General features: G+C 40.6%; 1 protein-coding gene across 5 annotated transcripts in view; it reads left to right on the forward strand.

The window, feature by feature from the left end:
• Positions 1-21,721, forward strand: part of ENTPD1 (ectonucleoside triphosphate diphosphohydrolase 1) — a 127,378-nt gene that overhangs the window by 94,837 nt on the left and 10,820 nt on the right. For all 5 annotated transcript variants that reach the window (XM_005671301.3, XM_005671303.3, NM_214153.1 and 2 more), the window contains 6 exon segments: positions 678-795; positions 3,590-3,740; positions 6,765-6,924; positions 7,574-7,813; positions 9,334-9,591; positions 21,345-21,461. In XM_005671301.3, coding sequence (XP_005671358.1) covers positions 3,652-3,740; positions 6,765-6,924; positions 7,574-7,813; positions 9,334-9,591; positions 21,345-21,461 — 864 coding nt within the window. In that variant the 5' untranslated portion in view covers positions 678-795; positions 3,590-3,651.

Below are 21,721 nucleotides of genomic sequence, written 5' to 3' on the forward strand. Positions count from 1 at the left end.
ATGCATACAGAGTTGGGAACTGCCAGATTAATGGTTTCTATTCCTTCCATTTTGTCTCAGCTACTTCAGTATATGGTTCTGAATCTTGGCTACAATTTAGAATCACCTGAGAAGCTTCTAATACAATGGATGCTCAGGCCCTACCTTACCTGGCTATTTTTGTCTTTTTTTTTTTTTTTTTTTTTTATCTTTTCTAGGGCTGCTCCCACGGCATATGGAAGTTTCCAGGCTAGAGGTTGAATCGGAGCTGTAAGCCACCGGCCTACGCCAGAGCCACAGCAACTCGGGATCCGAGCCGTGTCTGCGACCTACACCACAGCTCTTGGCAACACTGGATCCTTAACCCACTGAGCAAGGCCAGGGATCGAACCTTCAACCTCATGGTTCCTAGTCGGATTCGTTATTTTCCACTGAGCCACGATGGGAACTCCTTACCTGACTATTTTTAATGTGCAGCCAACATTGAGAGCCACTGTTCTAGAGGGGTTGGTGTCCTAGTGGATCTTGTGATCAGCACAACTCCAGGCACTCACTCCACCCTAAGCCAACCCCACTGTGAATTAAAATACTTTCTTCTCGTGTTTTTGAAAACCACTATCTTTGTCTCCTTTGTTGCAAGCAGAATATGGAGAATAATGATGTAATGCTGATAAGTTCTTGCTTTGTTTTGCCTTCAGTTTGGGATTGTGTTGGATGCAGGCTCTTCTCACACGAGTTTGTACATCTATAAATGGCCAGCAGAAAAGGAGAATGACACAGGTGTGGTGAGTCAGGTAGAAGAGTGCAAGCTAAAAGGTAAGATGAAGAAAAAGGGAGGGGAGAGCCTAAGAGGCATGTGGCAAGTGAAACACATGAGAAAAAGGGAGGCCAATGAGAACATAGTGGTGCTGCTATTGTTGTTATCTTATTATTATTATTATAAAAATAGCATTGAAATCAGTAATGATCAAGCCCTCAAAAAATAAACAAACTTTAAAATAATTGAGTCATAGTAGCTCCCACCAACAGGACACTTCTATGTGCCATGTGCCAAGTACAGAAAATTCATTATTTTATCCTCACAATCTCCCTTTGAGGAATGTATTATTATTCCCATTTTTTAAAAAATGAGGGCACTGAGTTTGAGAGAAGTTACTTGAACTAGTAAGTGATAGAACTGGGGTTCAAACTGAGATTTGCCCAAGTTTAACCATTGGTTATAGCATTAGCAAATATTTTCTCTCAGTAGGTTATTTTTTCATTCTATTGCTAGTTTCCTTTACTGTGCAAAGATCTGTCCACTTTTAAATCCATGTGTTTAGGTTGTCAAAGATGAACCTGCTTCAGAACCACCTGGGGCGTTTGTTAAAGCATAGATGCTAGGTCCCACCCCAAAGTTTCTGATTCCATAGGTCTGGGATGTGGTCTAAGAATTTGTATTTCTGACATGTTCCCAGGTGATATTGGTGTGGCCGGTCCAGAGAATTTCTGCTCTTAATCTTTGCCCTCCAATCTATGGCTTGGAAGAAATTTTCAAAAGCCTTTCACTTCTGTATAGGCAGGCAAATTATAGGCTCAGGGCTGGAAAAAGGACCTCATGGATCACTGAAATCTTGTTTTCCTGAAAAGGAAGCAAAAGCCTGAAAGGCTAGTCCCTTGCAAGTAGGAACAGAACCAGGACCAGAATCTAGGCTTCCTAATCGCACTCCAGGCTTCCTGCTACTCTGAGTCACTGAATTGCATGTTGAGCTTTTTTCCTAGTTTTCTTTTAAGGTCACAAGTTTAGAGTTGTTACTCTTCCTACTCCCTCTGATCTAACACTCCCGCATACACTAAATGTCACCGTACCACACTGTCATCTTTCTGACCTTTACCTCTCCTGGTCTTTAGAACCAGGGGCCCACTGTTTATTTCTAATTGGACAAGTAAACTAGGCCCCAGAAGATAACTGACTTTTAGTTTAGTGTCCTGTAGGGTCCTCTGATTTTCCTAGTTTGTCAAGAAAGTAGTAGATAGATGTTTCTGAGAGAGAAAGTCATTCTACCCAGTAGCCTGATGTCCTCAGCCTTTGTCCCCATCAATTCAGAGATAATCCTCCAAAATTTTTAAAAATCCAAATCCTTTATTTTTTTGCTGCAACCATGGCATGTATAAATTCCTGTGCCAGGAACTGAATCCCAGCTGCAGCTGCAACCTATACCACAGCTGCAGCAATGCCGGATCCTTAAGCCATTGTGCCACAGCAGGAGCTCCAAAATCCCTCATTTTATTGACTTCTCTTTAATTCACTGCCTTTCATTTCCTAAAATGTTGTTGTGATGGCATAGCAATATCTTTGGAGACTCATCCCATGTGTGTTTGGCCTAATAAATATAGTAATTTTCCCCTCTCAAAAAAGAGAGTTCTCTAATTCAATATTTAAATAAAAAGGTGAATTGAAAGCAATTAGTTATTGAAGGCCAGACTTTTGAACCAAAACAGTAACCTGATAACTTAGAGCTGATTTTCTTATTACAGTTAAGTAAAGAGGCTGTTTAAAATCTGGTAAATGATATAGATGAGATGTCTGGATCTTTATTTATTTATTTTATTTTACTTTTTTTAGGGTTGTACCCACGGCATATGGAGGTTCCCAGGCTAGGGGTTGAATCGGAGCTGCAGCTGCTAGCCTGTGCCACAGCCACAGCAGTGCAGGATCTGAGCCTTGTCTCTATAACCTACACTGCAGCTCACAGCAATGCAGGATCCTTAACCCACTGAGCGAGACCAGGGATCGAACTTGCGTCCTCATGATACTAGTCAGGTATGTTTCTGCTGAGCCACGACAGGAACTCCTCAGGATTTTTATTGTTAAAGTAAATCCTTGCTATAAAGCACTGAGAGTCTAGATGTTTATTTTAAAGTGAGCCCAAATTTTTAAGTGTTCACTTCAAAAAGCTAAAGGAATCTTGGCTCTAATCCTCTCCATAGCAAGTTAAAACTGCTCTGAAACTGGACAGACAGTTTTACTCCAGAGACAGGGTACCAGAGGGGAAAAATTGCTGGGGATACATGTATTTTCATTCCTGTTTCTTTTAATAGAGGAAGAAACTTAGCTTCAGAAATTTTAGGGGACTAGCCATGATTACATAGCTTGTTAGTTCCTTTTTTTTTTTTTTCCTTCAGTAAAAGCCCATGTGCCTGGTGCATGTTTTAACTTTTGTTCTGAAAGTTATCTTCCACCTTTCAAGTCTTCTAGGAATTAATGTTGTTAACTATGACTTTGTGGAAGAAATGTCATAAAGCAGCTATATAGAGTAGTTGTCTGTTAAGACTCCCATTCAAATCTGGGAAACCCTGCTGGGAAAGTTATGCAATTGAATGTAACAATTGCGCCATCCAGTGGCAAAATTATTGAACAAGGGACAGACCCAGTCCAAGGTCTGAAAGTAAAACCTACCAAGGCTAAATTCAATGAATTACCCTCTGAGTACAAAAACCTAATAGATAGCACAAAAAGAAATTGTCTCTTTGTGTTTTCCCTCGAAACAGCAATATTTTGCTCTAATAAGTAAAGATATGTCCTATACTTTAGAAAAAGATTTTCATCTGCTTCTGCTTTTTCCCCTAGGTCCTGGAATCTCAGAATTTGCTAAAAAACTAGGAGAAATAGACATTTATCTGGAGGCATGCATGGAAAGAGCCAGGACGGTGGTTCCAAAGTCCCAGCATGCAGAGACACCAGTTTACTTGGGAGCCACAGCAGGCATGCGGTTACTCAGGTATCGTGGTGGCCTGTGGGGGCCAAGAGCAGCTGGAGATTAGGTTTAGCAGTGCTAGAGCTTCTGCCTTATGGGCAAATGCCACATGTCTCTAACACCCCAATTCTAAGCATGCTATATGTCCACATCTAAGGAAGAAAATCTCAATAAATGGGTAAAATACCCAAACTCTTAAGTGTGTATAATGGTGGGAGTCTAAGTGTGTTAAAAAAAAAAAAAAACCCTCTTGCTCATCTCCCCACAGGGAATTTGAGGGGATAATGGTACAAAGAGAGAAAGATTGAGTTTACATACCCTTGGGAGTTCCCGTCGTGGCGCAGTGGTTAACGAATCCGACTAGGAACCATGAGGTTGCTAAGGGCCCTGCCCTTGCTCAGTGGGTTAACGATCCGGCGTTGCCGTAAGCTGTGGTGTAGGTTGCAGACGCGGCTCGGATCCTGCGCTGCTGTGCCTCTGGCGTAGGCCGGTGGCTACAGCTCCGATTCAACCCCTAGCCTGGGAACCTCCATATGCCGCGGGAGCGGCCCAAGAAATAGCAACAACAACAACAACAACAACAACAACAACAACAACAAAAAAGGCAAAAAGAGTTTACATACCCTGGGGTTTGAGGCTATGTATTTAGCCATTCCATATCTGGGAGGAAGAAAGCCAGAGGAGCCTCGCAGATGTCCCAAGACACAAATCATCACAGCTAGTGCATCTTTACTGATCATCACTTAGAACCTGGGGGCATTGTTTGTTCATTTGTCTGTTCGGTCACTTATTCTGTGTGTATTGACTACCTGCTCTGTCCTAGGACATGGAAGTAAGTAACTCATCTCCTAAGATCAGATTGCTAATACAGGATGATCAGTTCTATGATAGAAGAGTGCTAAGAGCTGCTGTGGGAGCACACTGGCCTTGCCAAGAATGGGAGGAGGTTTAGAAGACTTAGCAGAGTTGGAGGATATAGGAGCCAAATCATGAAGAACTTGTTGGAGGATGGGGGGTGGAGTGCATTACAAGTAGAACAGACATCATGCATTCTATAAACTGTGTTTATTTGGCGCCTATTATGTGTCAGGCACAAGTCTCTGCTGCCCTGGATCTTGTGTTCTAGTAGATGTGCAAAGGAGGGATATGTAAGAGACCAGAGCATGTTCAAAGAATATAGGGTGCATATAGTAAATATCAATAATGACAGTAATAATGATAGCAGCTTGTATCTGTGGAGCCCTTACTATGGTCTTAGCACTGTGCTTTTTTTTTTGTTATTTCTTTGGGCCGCTCCTGCGGCATATGGAGGTTCCCAGGCTAGGGGTTGAATCGGAGCTGTAGCTGCCAGCCTACGCCAGAGCCACAGCAACGCAGGATCCGAGCCGCGTCTGCAACCTACACCACAGCTCACGGCAACGCCGGATCGTTAACCCACTGAGCAAGGCCAGGGACCGAACCCGAAACTTCATGGTTCCTAGTCGGATTCGTTAACCACTGCGCCATGACGGGAACTCCCTATCTTCTTTTCTTTTTTTTAGGCTGTTCCTGCGGAATATGGAAATTCCCAGGCTAGGGCTTGGATCAGAGCTACAGCCGCTGGCCTATGCCACAGCCACAGCAATACCAGATCCGAGCCATGTCTGCGACCTACACCACAGCTCATGGCGACGCCGGATCCTTAACCCACTAAGCGGGGCCAGGGATTCAACCTGCATCCTCGTGGATACTAGTTGGGTTTGTTACCACTGAGCCACAGCGGGAACTCCTTAGCACTGTGCTTTAATCCCCATAACTCTACAAAGTAAGAGGTATTGTAACTGTTAATAACCAAATTAAGGAAGTACAAATGTTAGATAGCTCACCACAGGTCACAGTCCTGGTAAGTGATAGAGCCAGGATTTGGAGAAGGCAAGGTTCAGACCACAGAGTGCCTTGTGGACTATGCTAGGGAGGTTGGAGTTTATCTGGGAGATAATAGGAAGCTATTAAAGGATGTTACACAACTGGTGACACTGGTAGAGAGGTGGATTGGAGGGAAGGAAAACTGGAGATAAGGCACCCAGTTGGTAGGGTATGGAAGCCATTCAAATGAGAGATTATAGGGGTCTAATGCCAGTTGGAAGGCAGCATTTTCTGACCCAGAGATTCTTAGTATTGTATTGCCTGGATCTTGGAAGCAATTGTATTCCATCTTCCTTATGACAACCCTGGAAGATTTCTTCTTTAGATCTCAAAGTCTCAGACCTAAAAACCAGGGTGCAATATGAGAAAGACTTTTTTTCCTGGTCTGGTACCAACTGAGGTTGGATATCAGGACATTTGCCACCTGGTGTCTACTAGAACCCTAAATAAAAATTTCAAGCAGGAGTTCCTGTTGTGGCACAGTGGAAACAAATCTGACTAGTATCCACAAGGATACAGGTTCGATCCTTGGCTTTGCTCAGTGGGTTAGGGATCCGACATTGCTGTGAGCTGTGGTGTAGGCAGACAAAGCTAGGATCATGCATTGCTGTGGCTGTGGTGTGGGCCAGCACCTATAGCTCTGATTCGACCCCTAGCCTGGGAACCTCCATGTGCCACAGGTACAGCCCTAAAAAACAAAACAGAAAACAAAAAAACAAAAAAACGTTCAAGCAGAAGTTTTTATGTAAGCAGCCTGAGGCCATGAGCAGTGGCTAATGTAGCATATATTTGCTCTAGGTTTAGTGATCAAATAATATTCAAACAATATTCAACTACCGCCACCACAGTAATCAAAATTACTCTGATAATTTCTTGGAGCCAGGGAACAATGAAAATATTATTTTAAGAAGACCAACCTGTGCAGGCATTGGAAGGATTTGGATTTGGAGAGAAGGGGCCAAAAGAGTAGTTCTGCCTCACCCCAAAGCAGGGCTTCTCATACAGCATGTGTGGGGATCACCATCCTTCATCCTTCCGAAGAATTTAATAATTCATTTCCTAGGAGAACTGGATGGAAGCTCTGGCTGCATTGGGTACTTGTAGTTATTCAAACAAAATCAGTAACCTCAGCTCTTTGTGCAGGATGAAAAATGAAAATTTGGCAAGCAAAATCCTGTCTACAGTGGCAGAGAGCATCACGAGATACCCCTTTGACTTCCAGGGTGCCAGGATCATCACTGGCCAAGAGGAAGGTGCCTATGGCTGGATTACTATCAACTATCTGCTGGACAAATTTATTCAGGTGATTATCCAACATCACCCAAGGAGGTGACGCCCTGGGGGCCAATACCATTGCTATCTAAGGATCACTAAGCAGAAAGAATGATGGATAAATGAACAAATTAATTTACCCTCACATTTGAAAGGGTAGCAGAGGTATAATTCTCTTACAAAAACTCTTACCATTGGAGAATAAGGAATCCATATCTTTACTTTATGGAACTATAGAAAAATTAAAAACTATCATTAAAATAAGGATAGCTAGTATTCGTCTAGTGCTGTGTGTCTTGTGCTGAGCAAAGCACTTTTCATGTATTGTTTGATTTAATCTTCAGAATAGCCATATGAGGTGTTCTCTCATTTTAGAACCTCAAATTGAGGCTTAGAGAATGTGATTGTTCTGCCCAAGATCACATGGCTAATGAGCAAATGAGTGGGGATTTGAACTTGAGTCTTTCTGACCCCAGACCTCATGTTTGTAAAGTGATTCTTTGTTGCTGCAGTCTGAGCTGTGTCTTTGAGCCCCTGTTTTCTTGCTGTTGATCTGATGCAGACTCAGGAACCTCTGGTGCTCCTGCTCCTTTGCCTTAGGAAGTCCTTAAGTCTAAGAAATAGTATGAAAAGGGGGGTGTCCAGAGACTTCTACCACTGGTGACTGTACTTTCTTTCAGAAATCAGGTTGGTTTAACCTGAAGCCAAGGAAAGGTGATACTCAGGAAACCTATGGAGCTTTAGACCTTGGAGGAGCCTCTACACAAATCACTTTTGTGCCCCAAAACCAAGTGCTCGAGTCTCCAGAAAACACGCTGCACTTCCGCCTCTATGGCAAGAACTACAGTGTATACACACACAGTTTCTTATGCTATGGGAAGGATCAAGCACTCTTGCAGAAACTGACCAAGGACCTTAAGGCAAGTATAATGAATCCAGACTATGCTCCCCACAACTGGGCCACAAGCCCCCACATCCTGTTGTTTTCCCTTTCTACTTCAGTAATTGGTCTGAAGTTGGCTACTGGACTTTCCAAATCTTTTCAGGCAGGATATCTCACTACGTCAGGTCAACCCCTGTGAATTGTCCCATCCAGACTCTTATCTCCTATGTTTGTTTACTGCATTATCTCCAAGGACACGAGTCAGATCCTTTCTTGCAAAATAGTTTCTCACCCTGTGGGGTTGAATATGAGAAGTACAGGCTAGAGTACTGATGTGTGTGTGGGTGTGTGCGCACGTGCACGCTTATGCAGACAACTTTAAGCTCTTTCTCACTTTTCCATCTCTGTTTCCTATGAACTTCAGAAAACAGGGTTAGAAAAAACATGGAAAGAGAAAAAAACTGCAGGGAAAACACAAAGTTTATTGATCAACACTTCAAATCTTGTCCCCAGACACTTTTTGCCTTTTGAAGGCAAGAAAAATTAAACATAGTCAAAATCATGTACCCACCCAACACACTCAGACACAGAGCAAGGATGTCAAACCCAGCTGTTCCCAGTCTACTGAAGGGACAACCAGTTATCTGCTTTCCTCCAAAGCACTCTCTCTGGTTCTCAGAAGCTAGATCAATAAGATGACTGCCATGGGAGGAGGGACTGCTGAGAGATACCTAGTGAGCCCTAAGGCTTCACTAAGCCTCTTATCCACAGCAGTCCCCTTTCTTCTCTTGAACATAGCAAGTTGTAGGTTAGAAATCATCTTGATACTCCTGCCTTAAATGATCTAAAGTGCTTCCAACTCTTGGAGATTTTGCTTTTTTTTTTTTTGCCTTTTTGTCTTTTTAGGGCCGCAACCATGGCATATGGAGGTTCCCAGGTTAGGGGTCCAATCAGAGCTGTAGCTGCTGGCCTATGCCATAGCCACAGCAATGCAGGATCTGAGCTGCGTCTGTGACCTACACCACAGCTCACAGCAACGCTGGATCCTTAACCCACTGAGTGAGGCCTTGTATCAAACATGCATCCTCATGATGCTAGTCGGGTTCGTTAACTGCTGAGCCACAACAGGAACTCCAAGCTTTTGCTTTTTTGCTTGGAGGTTGGAGCAGGGATATAGATAGGCAAACTCCCAGCAAATTACTACTAAAACTCAGAATTTTAAGAGCCTTGGGAGTTTTCCTAGTGAATCTGCTTCTGACCTATGCAACTATTACTAGGCACTAGGGGACATATAAAATGAATGGAGTTTCTGGGTCTAGTTTCAACTATATTAGCTTTCTAGGAGTAGTGAAATTTCATTTATATCCGATACCACTTCTGGTGCCTATTTTACAAATATGACTATTCCCAAGGGTAAAAAAGGCATCACAGGGACAAACTACTGCCAGTACTGAGTACTTGGATGTTGTTCAATTGCAACACATTAATGAAGTCTGACTGGTGCTTTTGCACCCAAGGCATTTGCACATGATGTCTTCAAGTGATTTTTCCATTTAGAATACAAATGGAACCATCCATGAACCATGCTTTCACTCTGGATACCAGAGGAGAATGAATGTGAGTCACCTTTATGAGGCTCCCTGCACCAGGAGATTTTTGACGTCTCTTCCATTTCCTGAACTTGAAATCCAAGGCACTGGAGACTTTCAGAAATGCCAGCAAAGCATCCGTCCACTCTTCAACACCAGTTACTGCCCTTACTCTCGTTGTTCCTTTGATGGGGTTTTCTTACCATTACCTCAAGGGGATTTTGCGGTAAGTTTGTGAAATGATGATGTTTTAGTTGAAATTATTTTGGTTGCAAACTACCAAATATGTACCTTCAAGGGGTTCAAATAATATAACTTATTTTTCCCTCACATGATAGTAAGCCTTTTCTTTTTTCTTTTATCTTTTTTTCTTTCTTGGCTATACCCATGACAGAAGTTCCTGGGCTAGGGATTAAAACCAAGCCACAGCAATAACTCAAGCCATAGCACTGATAATACCAAGTCCTTAACCATTAGGCCACCAGGGAACCCTACCTGGTAGTAAGCCTTGAGAAAGATAATTCAGGATTAGTTCATTAGCTTGACAATATCAGGGCTTGGGATCAGCTTTTCAATTATTTTCATGACCTTATTGCGGTGCTAAGATGGTAGCTACTGCCCTAAGCATTGTGTCTTCACATGCAAAGCCATCATAGGAAAGAAGGAAGTTTATCTTGCATGCATCTTTCTCCAGCTTTGTAGAAGTACCAACAACCATCTTTTCTGATGCCATTGGTGAGAATTTGCTAAAATGCACACTTCTAAATCAATCTGTGATAAAGGAGAATGGGTTACCATGGTTGGTATAGACTAATCATTGTTTATCCCGTGGAAATGGGGAGTCTTCCTGAACAAATTGGTTTCCTCCACTGGGTAAAATCAGGAATCTGTAAGCCAGGAGGTGGGACTGGCTGTTGGGTAGGCATCCATTAGGATCTGCCACAAGTAGCTTCTCAGATGTCAGAAGAAGGAAAAGTAGCAGTTAGATGTTTTAGGTAAGGGTTTTCCTCTATAAAAACACTTAGGAAGTAGAAACTCAGGAAATCCCAAGGATACAAGAAGATAGCACCATTTTCATTACACCTTGAAGAGTTTGAGGACTATTTGAACCCCAACTCCAAATTCCCTCTTGATTATTCCAGAAGAAGATAAAATATTTGAGCAGAGGTAGAAGAGATGCTCCTTGTTCTACTCATTATTCAAATTCATATTTCAGTCCTAGAGACCAAGAATTACTACAGTCATAGTTTATTAGTATATTGCTAAACTAGCTATCATTAATTGAGTTCCAGTTATGGACTAATACATAATCACTTAAGATATTATTCAAAGAAACAATGAGCTTTTGTCTTGCCTTTACACTTTCTCCCTTTTTCAGAAAATAGATCAGCATGTGGGGAAGGAGGTTCAACTCTCCCTTTAGACCCCAGCAGAAGGGTTTCTCCCAAGGTCTTCTGGCCCAGCCCAGTGTCACAGAAAGAACTTCTTGAGAGAGCACAGGCCCTGTAATCATCATACCTGGCTTAAATTCTGGATTTGCCACTTGTGAACTGTATGGAGCTCTTCATTCCCTTGGTTTCTGGGAAACAATGGGTAGAATCAGGAATCCTGGCATACCTTAACTATGACCCAGACCACAGTTTTCCTTCCCTTCCAGTTTCCTGAGGGAAATACATGACTACACAGTGACCGGCAAAGTAATAATTGGTCATTCATTGGCTCCAAACCCAAATTCAGAACAAACTAGACTCTTAACGCTGAACTGGCACTGGCTGCCCATCTTGGGCTTTTTTTGGGCCAAGTCCCTTGCCTTGGATCTATCTGCTGGAAGAGAAGGGAGGTGCCACAAAAGGGAAAGGATGGCCAGGGATGCTGGGAACAGCCAAGGGCCTTTTCTATTCCAGTTATTGCTAGGAAGTACATCTGAAGAAAAAGGAGTATATTATTTTGTGTTGACTTTCAAACTTTTTGGAAACCTTTGCTTCTTGGAAAACATGGCCCGATTCTTGCCTTCAAGCTTGACAAACCCTTCCAATTTGGCAGGTTTAAGGCTGGAGGGGTGGGGGCAGGGGTGGAATTTCTTGCCTTTGAATGTGATTCCCCCAATCAGGACAGGGAGACATAGAGTTGGAAAGGTGTGGGGGTGCCTTGAGCTTCTCCTGGTGGCTTTTCTGTTTGGTCCCTTAGTCCCTCAGTGAAATCTTTCTCACAGCCTTCTGAACTTTAGTTTGGCAGTCTCCTTAAATTAGCTCATTGCCTTCCTCCTAACAGGATCTTTCTTCTCTGAATATTGGCCTTAGGGTCAGCACTGCACCTGTACCTATTCCTATTTTGGCATTTTCTTTCTGTTTCAGATTTTTTAAAGTCCCTTCTGTAATTTCTCCCTAAAGCCTAAAGATTGCGGGGTTTTTTTTGGGGGGGGGGAATCCATTTTCTCATTTATGAAGTGAGAACGAAATACCTATCTCACTGCTAGTTGTGAGTGATAAACTAGACAAGCAGTGGTGAACTGGTAAATGTCTAACAACCAGCTCTCTGGGAATGGAGGGGCTGATTTGTGACTTTTGCCAATTTGCATGATATGAGTACTCCCCTAAGGCCTGTTTTAGGCTGCCAGCATGACATCAGCTGGCTCACAGAACTCCTGAAGTTTAACAATTAGGTCTTGTGAGTGGGTAAGTGCCAGCTACAGCATATCACTGCAGATAGCAAAAAGCTAACATACTACTCTACCACAGATGAGCACTTAAAAAAGGTTAGTTCTTTCTCCTAACAAATAGTCTTCATTCTAGGCTGTCACTCTTGCAGTAAGTTCCCATTGCCAGGTCTAGCATCTTGAAGTATAGCTACCTGAAGCCCCCAAATCCAGTTGCATTCCCATTGTTTCCAGAACCAGTTAGCCTGGTTATTCTCAAGCCACAGAGTATTTGCAGGGAGAGAATTTACCACAATTGCATCCAGTACTGATGATCTAATTCTTAGTTTGTAAATAGAGTATTAAAAATGGTCAATACCCATGTCAGCTTGACTACACCGTGACCTTGGTTGCTAGACAGAATCCAATTTGTAGACAGATTAGAAACACCAAAAAGAAAGAGGAACGAACATCTTTGGGGAATTACTTATGAGGTACTTCAGGGATTTTTTTTTTAAAGATCACATTTTGTCATGTGTATAAATAATAAATGGTATAAATAAATTCAATAGAATTGGGATGAAAGAACATTAAAAATAAAAAATTGTTTATATATGTATACTGTGTATGTATGTGTGTGTGTACTTAGCTTTACTAGGTGAGTAGCTAAGGGGAAAAATAAAATGTAATCAGATACATAATTTTCATTATACCTATCATACCAGTCCTAGGACAAAGCAGAGCTGTTCCAAAATTAAATCCTAAGGATATTTTATTAGACAATGTCTTTGACCACATTAAAAATTTTTTTTAATTTTTAAAAAGATTGACAAGTAGATGGAATGAAAAAAATAAATGAATATGAATATGAACGGACTAGTCCTGGAGTGGGGAAGAGAAATAGATAACCTTATTGGAACACAGCTATCTAAGAAGAAAAGAAAGGTTAATAGACACATTGCCACCTCTCAGACAGCAGGATTTACACTTGATTCTAATTCTAAGACTTGAGCTCTACAGCGGCTACAGATAGTCTGTTTCCATGTATATGTATATGTATAAAGTAACATAACTATCTTAGAAATTTTTAATAATACAAAAAGGAGAAGGAATTTATTTATTTATTTATTTTTTTGTCTTTTGTTGTTGTTGCTATTTCTTGGGCTGCTCCCGCGGCATATGGAGGTTCCCAGGTCAGGGGTTGAATCGGAGCTGTAGCCACCGGCCTACACCAGAGCCACAGCAACGTGGGATCTGAGCTGCGTCTGCAACCTACACCACAGCTCACGGCAACGCCGGATCGTTAACCCACTGAGAAAGGGCAGGAACCGAACCCGCAACCTCATGGTTCCTAGTCGGATTCGTTAACCACTGCGCCACGACGGGAACTCCAGGAGAAGGAATTTAAAACATTACTTCAAACTTGGTTCAAGTGTTTGTAATAGTCATTAAGCCATACTTAATTTACTTCCTATTCCATATATGACAATATTATTGCTTATTCCATATTGTTTATTTGATTGTTTTGAAAATTCTAAATTATAACCTGCATAATCAAAGAAATATTGAGGCTATCTAGATAAATCATTCTACCATCTCTAGAGCTTTTTCATCTTCCCAAACAGAAACTCTACCCATTAAGCAAAACACAAACTCCCCATTTCTCTTTCCCCTCAGCCCCTTGCAGCCACCATTCTGCCTTCTGTTGCTATTAATTTGACTATTCCAGGTACCACATATAAGTAGAATCATATAATATTTGTCCTTTTGTGACTGACTTATTTCACTTAGCATAATGTCTTCAAGAGAGCAGTCATTAACTCTTCAGAGGATCACAAGACTCTGGAGAATGTGATGAAAGCTAAGGTCTCCCAAGCAGAAAAATGGACGTATAAAGGTATACTAGAATTTTTGCATACAATTTAAAAGACCTCATGTTCCCTTGAGGTGGACCCATGAGCCCCAAATTCAGAGCCCTTAATCTAGAACAAATGCAGTAGATTAAAATGGAATCATGAGCCCAAGCAATGCAGTAGCTAGGGTTGAGTGCCATACAAGTGTCAGAGGTCAAGTCTGTTTAGAAGTATGGAGAGCAAATACAGACACATAAGCCAGAGACAGATAACTCTGAAATTGATGCTGCTCCTGTCTCTAAAATGCTTCCTTCTAGGATAGAGCCAACCTAATATCTATTAATACAAACATATATCATGTTAGAGAAGGAAGAAAGTTAGAATGAATAATCAAGTTAGAATAGGGGAGAGATAGAACTAGTACCCAAGTTAGAATGAGGGGTAGGGGAATAAGGTGGTCAGTTTGGGGCAGGATCTTGAGGTTAGACTATAATACGTGTTCCTTCTGTGACTACAAATGCTTCATTTAATCTTTTTTCCCCCAAAGTATTCTCAATATGTTTACAAATCTTTGGAAATGATTTAGCAAACCTTTTTTTCTTTCTCTATAGACAAATTTGGCTTTTGGTTAACTTTCTGGATTTGGTTTCTTGGAAACCTCATAAAGGTGGGATGTTAGTTACATTACAAGCAACAGTTATAATAAAAATGCCCCTGAAAAAAATTGCATCTGGACTGGAAGAAATTGTAAATGAATTATGCCTACTTTGCAAACTTCTCTATAATCTGATAAAGGGTTATATATATATGCAGAATATATAACAAAAGGCTTTATCTTTATGGCACTCATTACCATCCATCTTCCTGTTGTTTATTTGTTTGAGTTCTGTTGCCTTCCACTTGAGTGCAGGGCTTTTCATCTCTTTTGATCACTGCTTGGAACATAGTTGGTATTCATAAATATTTGTTGATGAATGATATACAGCCAAAAGTCAAGAAAGAAGTAAATTTAAAAAATGGCTGTTGGTTTAGATAGAACTGATGGGAGAATTAGATAGCAGTAAATAATAATAAGAGGCTTTAATACCTCACTTTCAATATAGATAAGACAATCAGAAATTTACCAGAGAAACAGCAAACTTGATCAAATGGACTTAATAGACAAATATAGGACATTCCACCCAACAGCAGCAGAATATACACCTTCCCCAAGTGCACATGGAACATTCTCTAAGATAGATCATGTGTTAGGACACAATACAAGTCTCAAAAAAATTGAAGAAAACTGAAACCAGACCAGTTCTTTTTTTCTAATCACAATAGAATGAAACTAGAAATCAATAGCAAAAGGAAACTAGAAAATTAAAAAACATGTGGAAATTAAACAACACAGCTAAAATCCTCAACAAAATGCTAGCAAGCTGAACCTAACAGTATATTAAAAGGGTCATATACAATGACTAAGTGGGATTTATCCCTGGGATGCAATGATGGTTCAACATACAAAAATCAATTAATATGATACACATATTAAAATAATAAAAGATAAAAACCACATGATTATCTTAGATGCACAAAAAATTATTTAAAATAATAAAGGATAAAAACCATATGATTATCTAAATTTAACACTCTTATGATAAAAACTCTCCATAAACTAGGAAGAGAAGGAGATTACCTCATCACAGTAAAAGCTGTATGTGAAAAACGCACAACTAACATCATATTCAATGTTGAAAACTGAAAGATTTCCTTTTAAGATCAGGAACAAGAAAAGGATGTCCTCTCTTACCACTTAAATTCAATATATTACCAGAAGTCCTATCCAGAGCAATTATGCCAGAAGTGTTTTTACAAAAGAATTAAAGTCAGGATCTGGAAGCAATATTAGCACACTAATGTCCCTTATAGCACTATTCCTAATAGCCAAGATGTGGAAACAACCTAAAGGTCTATTGACGGATGTTGACAGATGATTGGATTTGTTTAAATGTAGAATATTATTTAGCCTTAAAAAGAAGGAAATCTTTTGATATGAGACAAAAATGAAACTTGATATATTATGCTAGGTAAAATAAGCAGTCACAAAAGGAAAAATACTGCATGATTCCACTTATATGAGGTATCTAAAATAATCAAACTTATAGAATCAGTCAGACAGTAGAATGGTGGTTGCTAGGGGTTGGAGGGAGGGGAGAAATGGGGAGTTGCTAATCAATGGGCATAAAGTTTCAGTTATTCCAGATAAGTTCTAGAAATCTACTGTGTAACATTGTCCTTATGGTTAACAGTACTGCATTGTAAAGCCAGGGATCAAACCCACACCACAGGAGTGAGTGACATGAGCCACAGCAATGACAATGTTAGATCCTTAACCATTTGGCCACACGGGAACTCCCATGAGAAAAACACTCTTAATAGTTTTAATTAAAAGGGGAGAATCTTTTTCAGGCATTAGCTATACATATCATAGCTCTCCAGTCTCTGGATTTATCCAGTCTCTCAATCAACAAAGATTCACCAAGTGTCTCTTACATTCTAGCCAGTGCTCTAGGAACTAGAGAGCAGTTTTCTGATACTTACACATTTATAGAGCTCTTCCATGTGCCACATGGCATATTAATACTGGAGATTCAGCTGAGAACATGGCAGATATGGTCCCTGACATCATGTAGCTAGTATTCTAGAAGGCAGGCAGATGAGAGACTGGAAAAGCAAATAGACAAAAGCAAATCAAACTGTGGCAACTGCTGGGAAGAAAGAAGCAGTACTGTGAAAGGGATTAACAGAGTGTCCCAGTCCAAGTAGGTGATTAGATCTCTCTGAGGAGGTGACCTGGAAGTCAATAGAACTCCAGCAGAGGTGACAGCATATGTACAACAAGAAGAAAAGCTTGGCATGATGAAGGCCAGGGTGGCTGGGATGTGGTGGGCAAGGTGGGAAGTGGTATGAGGTGGTATTAGCCTGATGGGAAGGGTTAGAACATGCCTGGTCTTGAGACATCTGGTAGAATTTGGACTTAATCAAGGCATAATTAGGAGTCTCTGAAAGCTTTAAGCAGAGGAGTGATATGATTAAATTTGTTTTGTTTTTGTTTTTTCTTATTTAGGGCCACACCTGCAGCATATGGAAGTTCCCAGGCTAGGGGTCAAATCAGAGCTGCAGCTGCTGGCCTACACCACAGCCACAGCAAGGCAGGGTCTGAGCCACATCCGCTGTCTATGCCACAGCTTGCGGCAAGGCTGGATCTTTAGCCCACTGAGTGAGGCCAGGGATCGAAGCCAAATCCTCATGGATTTTAGTTTCTTAACCCAGTGGGCCGTAATGGGAACTCCTTAATTTGTTTTTAAAAGATTCCTATGACTGCCATATTCAGGGTGGATTGGAATAGGACCAGAAAGGTACTGTGGAGACCAACTAAGAGGTCACTGCAGTGTCCACACAAGAGATGATGGTGACTTGGGTTAAAGCGGCAGAAAGAGGGCCATACCATGATCTTGTTCTGCAACTGGGATATAATATTTAAAGCGTTGGAATTCCTGAGTTCAAGGGATGTGGAGGCTGCCTTTCAGAGCTCCTAGGGAGCTCAGCTTCCCCAGAGGAATAAGCATGCCAGTTCAGAAGCTAAATGTTGAGAGGTATTTATAGCAATATTGCCTATAGGCAAAAATACTGGAATCAAGGGAATACTCACCAGTAGGAAGTTATTGAATCAATTGTGTACATTAACAGTGTGGACTCTCGTGTAGCCATTAGAGTGTCCCCAGCTTAATTGGAGGGATTTTCACAAAGTATTGCTGAGTAAGAAAAACAAGATGCAGGAATTCCCATTGTGGTGCAGCAGAAACAAATCCAGCTAGTATCCATGAGGACGCAGGTTCAATCCCTGTCCTCACTCTGTGGGTTGGGGATCTGGCATTTCGATAAACTGTGGTGTAAGTCGCAGATGCGGCTTGGATCCCATGTTGCTGTGGCCGTGGCATAGGCTGGCGGTTGCAGCTCTGATTTGATCCCTAGCCTGGGAACCTCCATATGCCATGGGTGTGGCCCTAAAAAGAAAAAAAAAAAAGAAGAAAGAAAGAAAAAGAGAAAAGAAAAACAAGATGCAGAATGTGTTTAAAATTTCATGTAAAAAGCACTTTTCATATATGTGTGTTGTATATGATTATATGAGCAATGGGGGGAAAATGGAAGATCATATTAAGTTGTTAATGGGTGTTTCTGTTGGAACTAGAAGTGGAGGAGAAAATCAAGCCAAAAAATAAATGAAAGAAAACTTATTAAAAAGGACAAATGTGGAGTTCCCGTCGTGGCGCAGTGGTTAACGAATCCGACTAGGAACCATTGTTGTTGAGGTTGTGGGTTCGGTCCCCGCGCTTGCTCAGTGGGTTAACTATCCGGTGTTGCTGTGAGCTGTGCTGTAGGTCGCAGATGCGGCTCGGATCCCGCGTTGCTGTGGCTCTGGCGTAGGCTGGTGACTACAGCTCCGATTAGACCCCTAGCCTGGGAACCTCCATATGCCATGGGAGCAGCCCAAGAAATAGCAAAAAGACAAAAAAAAAAAAAAAAAAAAAAAAAAAAAAAAGGACAAATGTACTCAAATTTAGTCATTTTTGTTAAATCAGATATGTTATATATGTATAAAATATTTTAAAATATTTTTTAAGTAACGCAGCAGGTTTTTTAGATTTTTATGCTGTTGCCTTTTTAAAACGATTTTTATTTTTTCCATTATAGATGGTTTACAGTGTTCTGTCAATTCTCCACCATACAGCAAAGTGACCCAGTCAAACATACATATGTACATTCTTTTTCTCACATTATCCTCTATCATGCTCCATCATAAGTGACTAGATATAGTTCCCAGTGCTATACAGCAGGATCTCATTGTTGACCCAATAGTGCAGTTTTAAAGAAGCTGGCGTTGGGCTTATTTTGGCTGGAATGAAGCATAAGGCCTATTCCAGCAGGAATGTTGCTTGGTAGAGAACACTTTTCCTGTTCTCTGAGTCCTGTTCTCAGAATTGAGCCCTCATTGGGATCCCCTCTAACCTGTTTTTTTGCCACCAAAAGCTTGTTTCTTTGCCCTCCTGGATCTTTGTGCTGATGAGAATTACGTATGAACGTTGCTTGGCTTGTTTTGAGAATCACATTTCCTTTCTACACTCATTTTTGATTTAGTAATTTTACAGGAGGCAAAATATAATCCCTAATCAAAACCAATTCTAGTATAGCAAATGCTTTTTTTCCCTCTTTAATAATCACAGTAGTAAACTGACTCAGCCGAGTGCCTAGCACACAGAGCAGTGTTCGTTGAATAAATAAGTGATGTGCTCCTATGGCCTCCAAAACGATTCTGTCTAAAAACTGGCACATTTTTAGGGCAGGTAAGAAAGAAAAAGTACTAGAGCTGGGGTTTGACTTGCCTTATCTAGCAAATGATGCTCAATTATTTTTTCCTCTTTAAATCCATACTATATTAAGAGGGTCAAAAAAGCAGCTATAGTGTGGTATAAAGTATAATAAAAATTATATGTATAAGAGTGGAAGAAAACAGTTTAGAAGCCTATATGTCATAGTTAATTGCAGTTCTCTTTAAGTGGTCCTTACTGTTTATCTATTTTTATACATAATTGTGTGTATATGTTAATTCCAAACTCCTAATTTCTCCCTCCTCTCCTCCCCCCACTTTTCCCCTTGGTAACCATAAGTTTGTTCTCTATGTCTATGAGTCTATTTCTATTTTATAAATAGATTCATTTTTATATCATTTTAAAAGATGTAAGTGGTATCATATGATATTTGTTTTTGTCTGACTTTCTTCACTTAGCATGATAATCTCTAGGTCTATCCATGTTGCTGTAAATGGCATTATTTCATTCTTTTTTTATGGCTGAGTAGTATTCCATCTCTCTCTCTCTCTCTCTCTCTCTCTCTCTCTCTCTCTCTCTCTCTCACACACACACACACACACACACACACACACACCATAGCTTTCCATATACCTGTTGGTGGACACTTAGATTGCTTCCATGTCTTGGCTTCCATGTCTTATTAAGCTATGGTAAATGGTGCTGCCATGAATGTTAAGCTGTATGTATTGTTTTGTTAATTTTTTTTTTCCCTTTGGAGTAAAGCAGGCTTTTATGTTCACAAGGTTATTTGTGAGTTGCAAAATATTTCCCCCTGTATTCCCTCATTCAATCTGGGCTGCCACAATCAGATAGACAGAACGTGCAAGGATGCTTTCTTCTTGCATCTATAGTGGAAACCTGAGTGGCAGACAGTAATTGCTCCACGCCTGTCAAATAGATGCATTGTATGTTTCTTTTTGAATTAGAGTTTTCTCCAGATATATGCCCAGGAATAGGACTGCTGGATCACAAAGGAACTTTCTTTTTTAAGGAACCTTTATACTCTTCTCTATAGTGGCTGCTCTAATTTACATTCCCACCAACAGTATAGAAGGGCTCCCTTTTTGCTGTACCCTCTCCAGCCTTTATTATTTGTAGACTTTTCCCTGATGGATATTCTGACTGGTGTGAGGTGATACCTCATTGTAGTTTTGATGTGCACTTCTGTAATAATTAGTGATATTGAGCATCTTTTCATGTGCTTTTAGGCCATCTGTCTGTCTTCTTTGGAGAAATGTCTAAGTCTTCTGTCCATTTTTTAAATTGGGTTGTTTGTTTTCTTGAGATTAAGCTGTACGAGCTGTTTGTATATTTTGGAAATTAATACCTTGTTGGTTTCATCATTTACAAATATTTTCTCCTAGTCCATAGGTTGTGTTTATGTTTTGCTTATGGTTTCCTTTGCTGTGTAAAAGATTTTAAGTTTAATTAGGTCCCATTTGTTTATTTTTTTTTATTTCCATTACTCTAGAATGTTTTTTTTCACTCATTCATACTTTTAACTTTTTATATAATTCTCATGTATGATGATGATTTTTAAAAACTTTTGAGTTGTGCTCAGCTCATGATAGACCTGCAATAAATATTTGTTAAATAAAGATTGGCTAGTTAAGGAAAACAATACATGTATGTTATAAAAATGGGCAAAAGGGGGCATAAATAAAAAGGAAAAAAATCTTATAATTTTGCTATAGACCACTCGTATTACCTTTGTAAAGAATTTCCCAGCTTTTGTTTTTAAAAACTTTATACATAATACATAGTTTTTTAAAGATAGGATTTTTGTAAGCTCTTCTTCTGTCTTATCTTCTCTTTTCCCCATCTTTCATTCTCCCTGATTCTCCTATTAAAATTATAGAGAAAATTACCTACCAGGTGGCTCAGAAATGCATGTCAGCAGCAAAGTGACCCCTCTTCCAGGAAGGAAACAGCTCTTGGGTCTGGAATATCACCTGGTCCAGGAATTTATTTCATAGTGATTTCTGGGCACTTGCACTAGGGGTTCAGCCTTCGGGACAGTGAATCAATGTCCTTTTGTTCTGGACACCGCACAAAACTCGGCATTTTTCTCTTGCAGGCATTTTCAGCTTTTTACTATGTGATGGGGTTTTTAAACCTTACATCAGAGGAAGGCTCATCTCAGTCAAAGGTGACTAGCACATTGGAAGCGTTCTGCTCTCGGCCTTGGGCAGAGGTAAGTGACTAGAAACGGCAGCTGTTACCAATGCCCTGTGCCCTTGACAGCATGAGGATGCTAGTCTGCTCTTCAAGTCTGTGCTAATGTGACCAAGATTCAGCACACATGTTAGAGAAGCCCAGATGGTACACCCAGTTAGAAATATGTTCACTGACAGTCTTTGATAACTTGGCATACAATGGCTTAAACAAAACAGGTCTTATTGTTCTCACTCAATTGGAAATGCAGCAGTAGGCAGCTGCTGGCATGGGGTTAGC

The sequence above is a fragment of the Sus scrofa genome, chromosome 14 (assembly GCF_000003025.6).
Source record: "Sus scrofa isolate TJ Tabasco breed Duroc chromosome 14, Sscrofa11.1, whole genome shotgun sequence".
In the NCBI taxonomy this organism is placed as follows: domain Eukaryota; kingdom Metazoa; phylum Chordata; class Mammalia; order Artiodactyla; family Suidae; genus Sus; species Sus scrofa.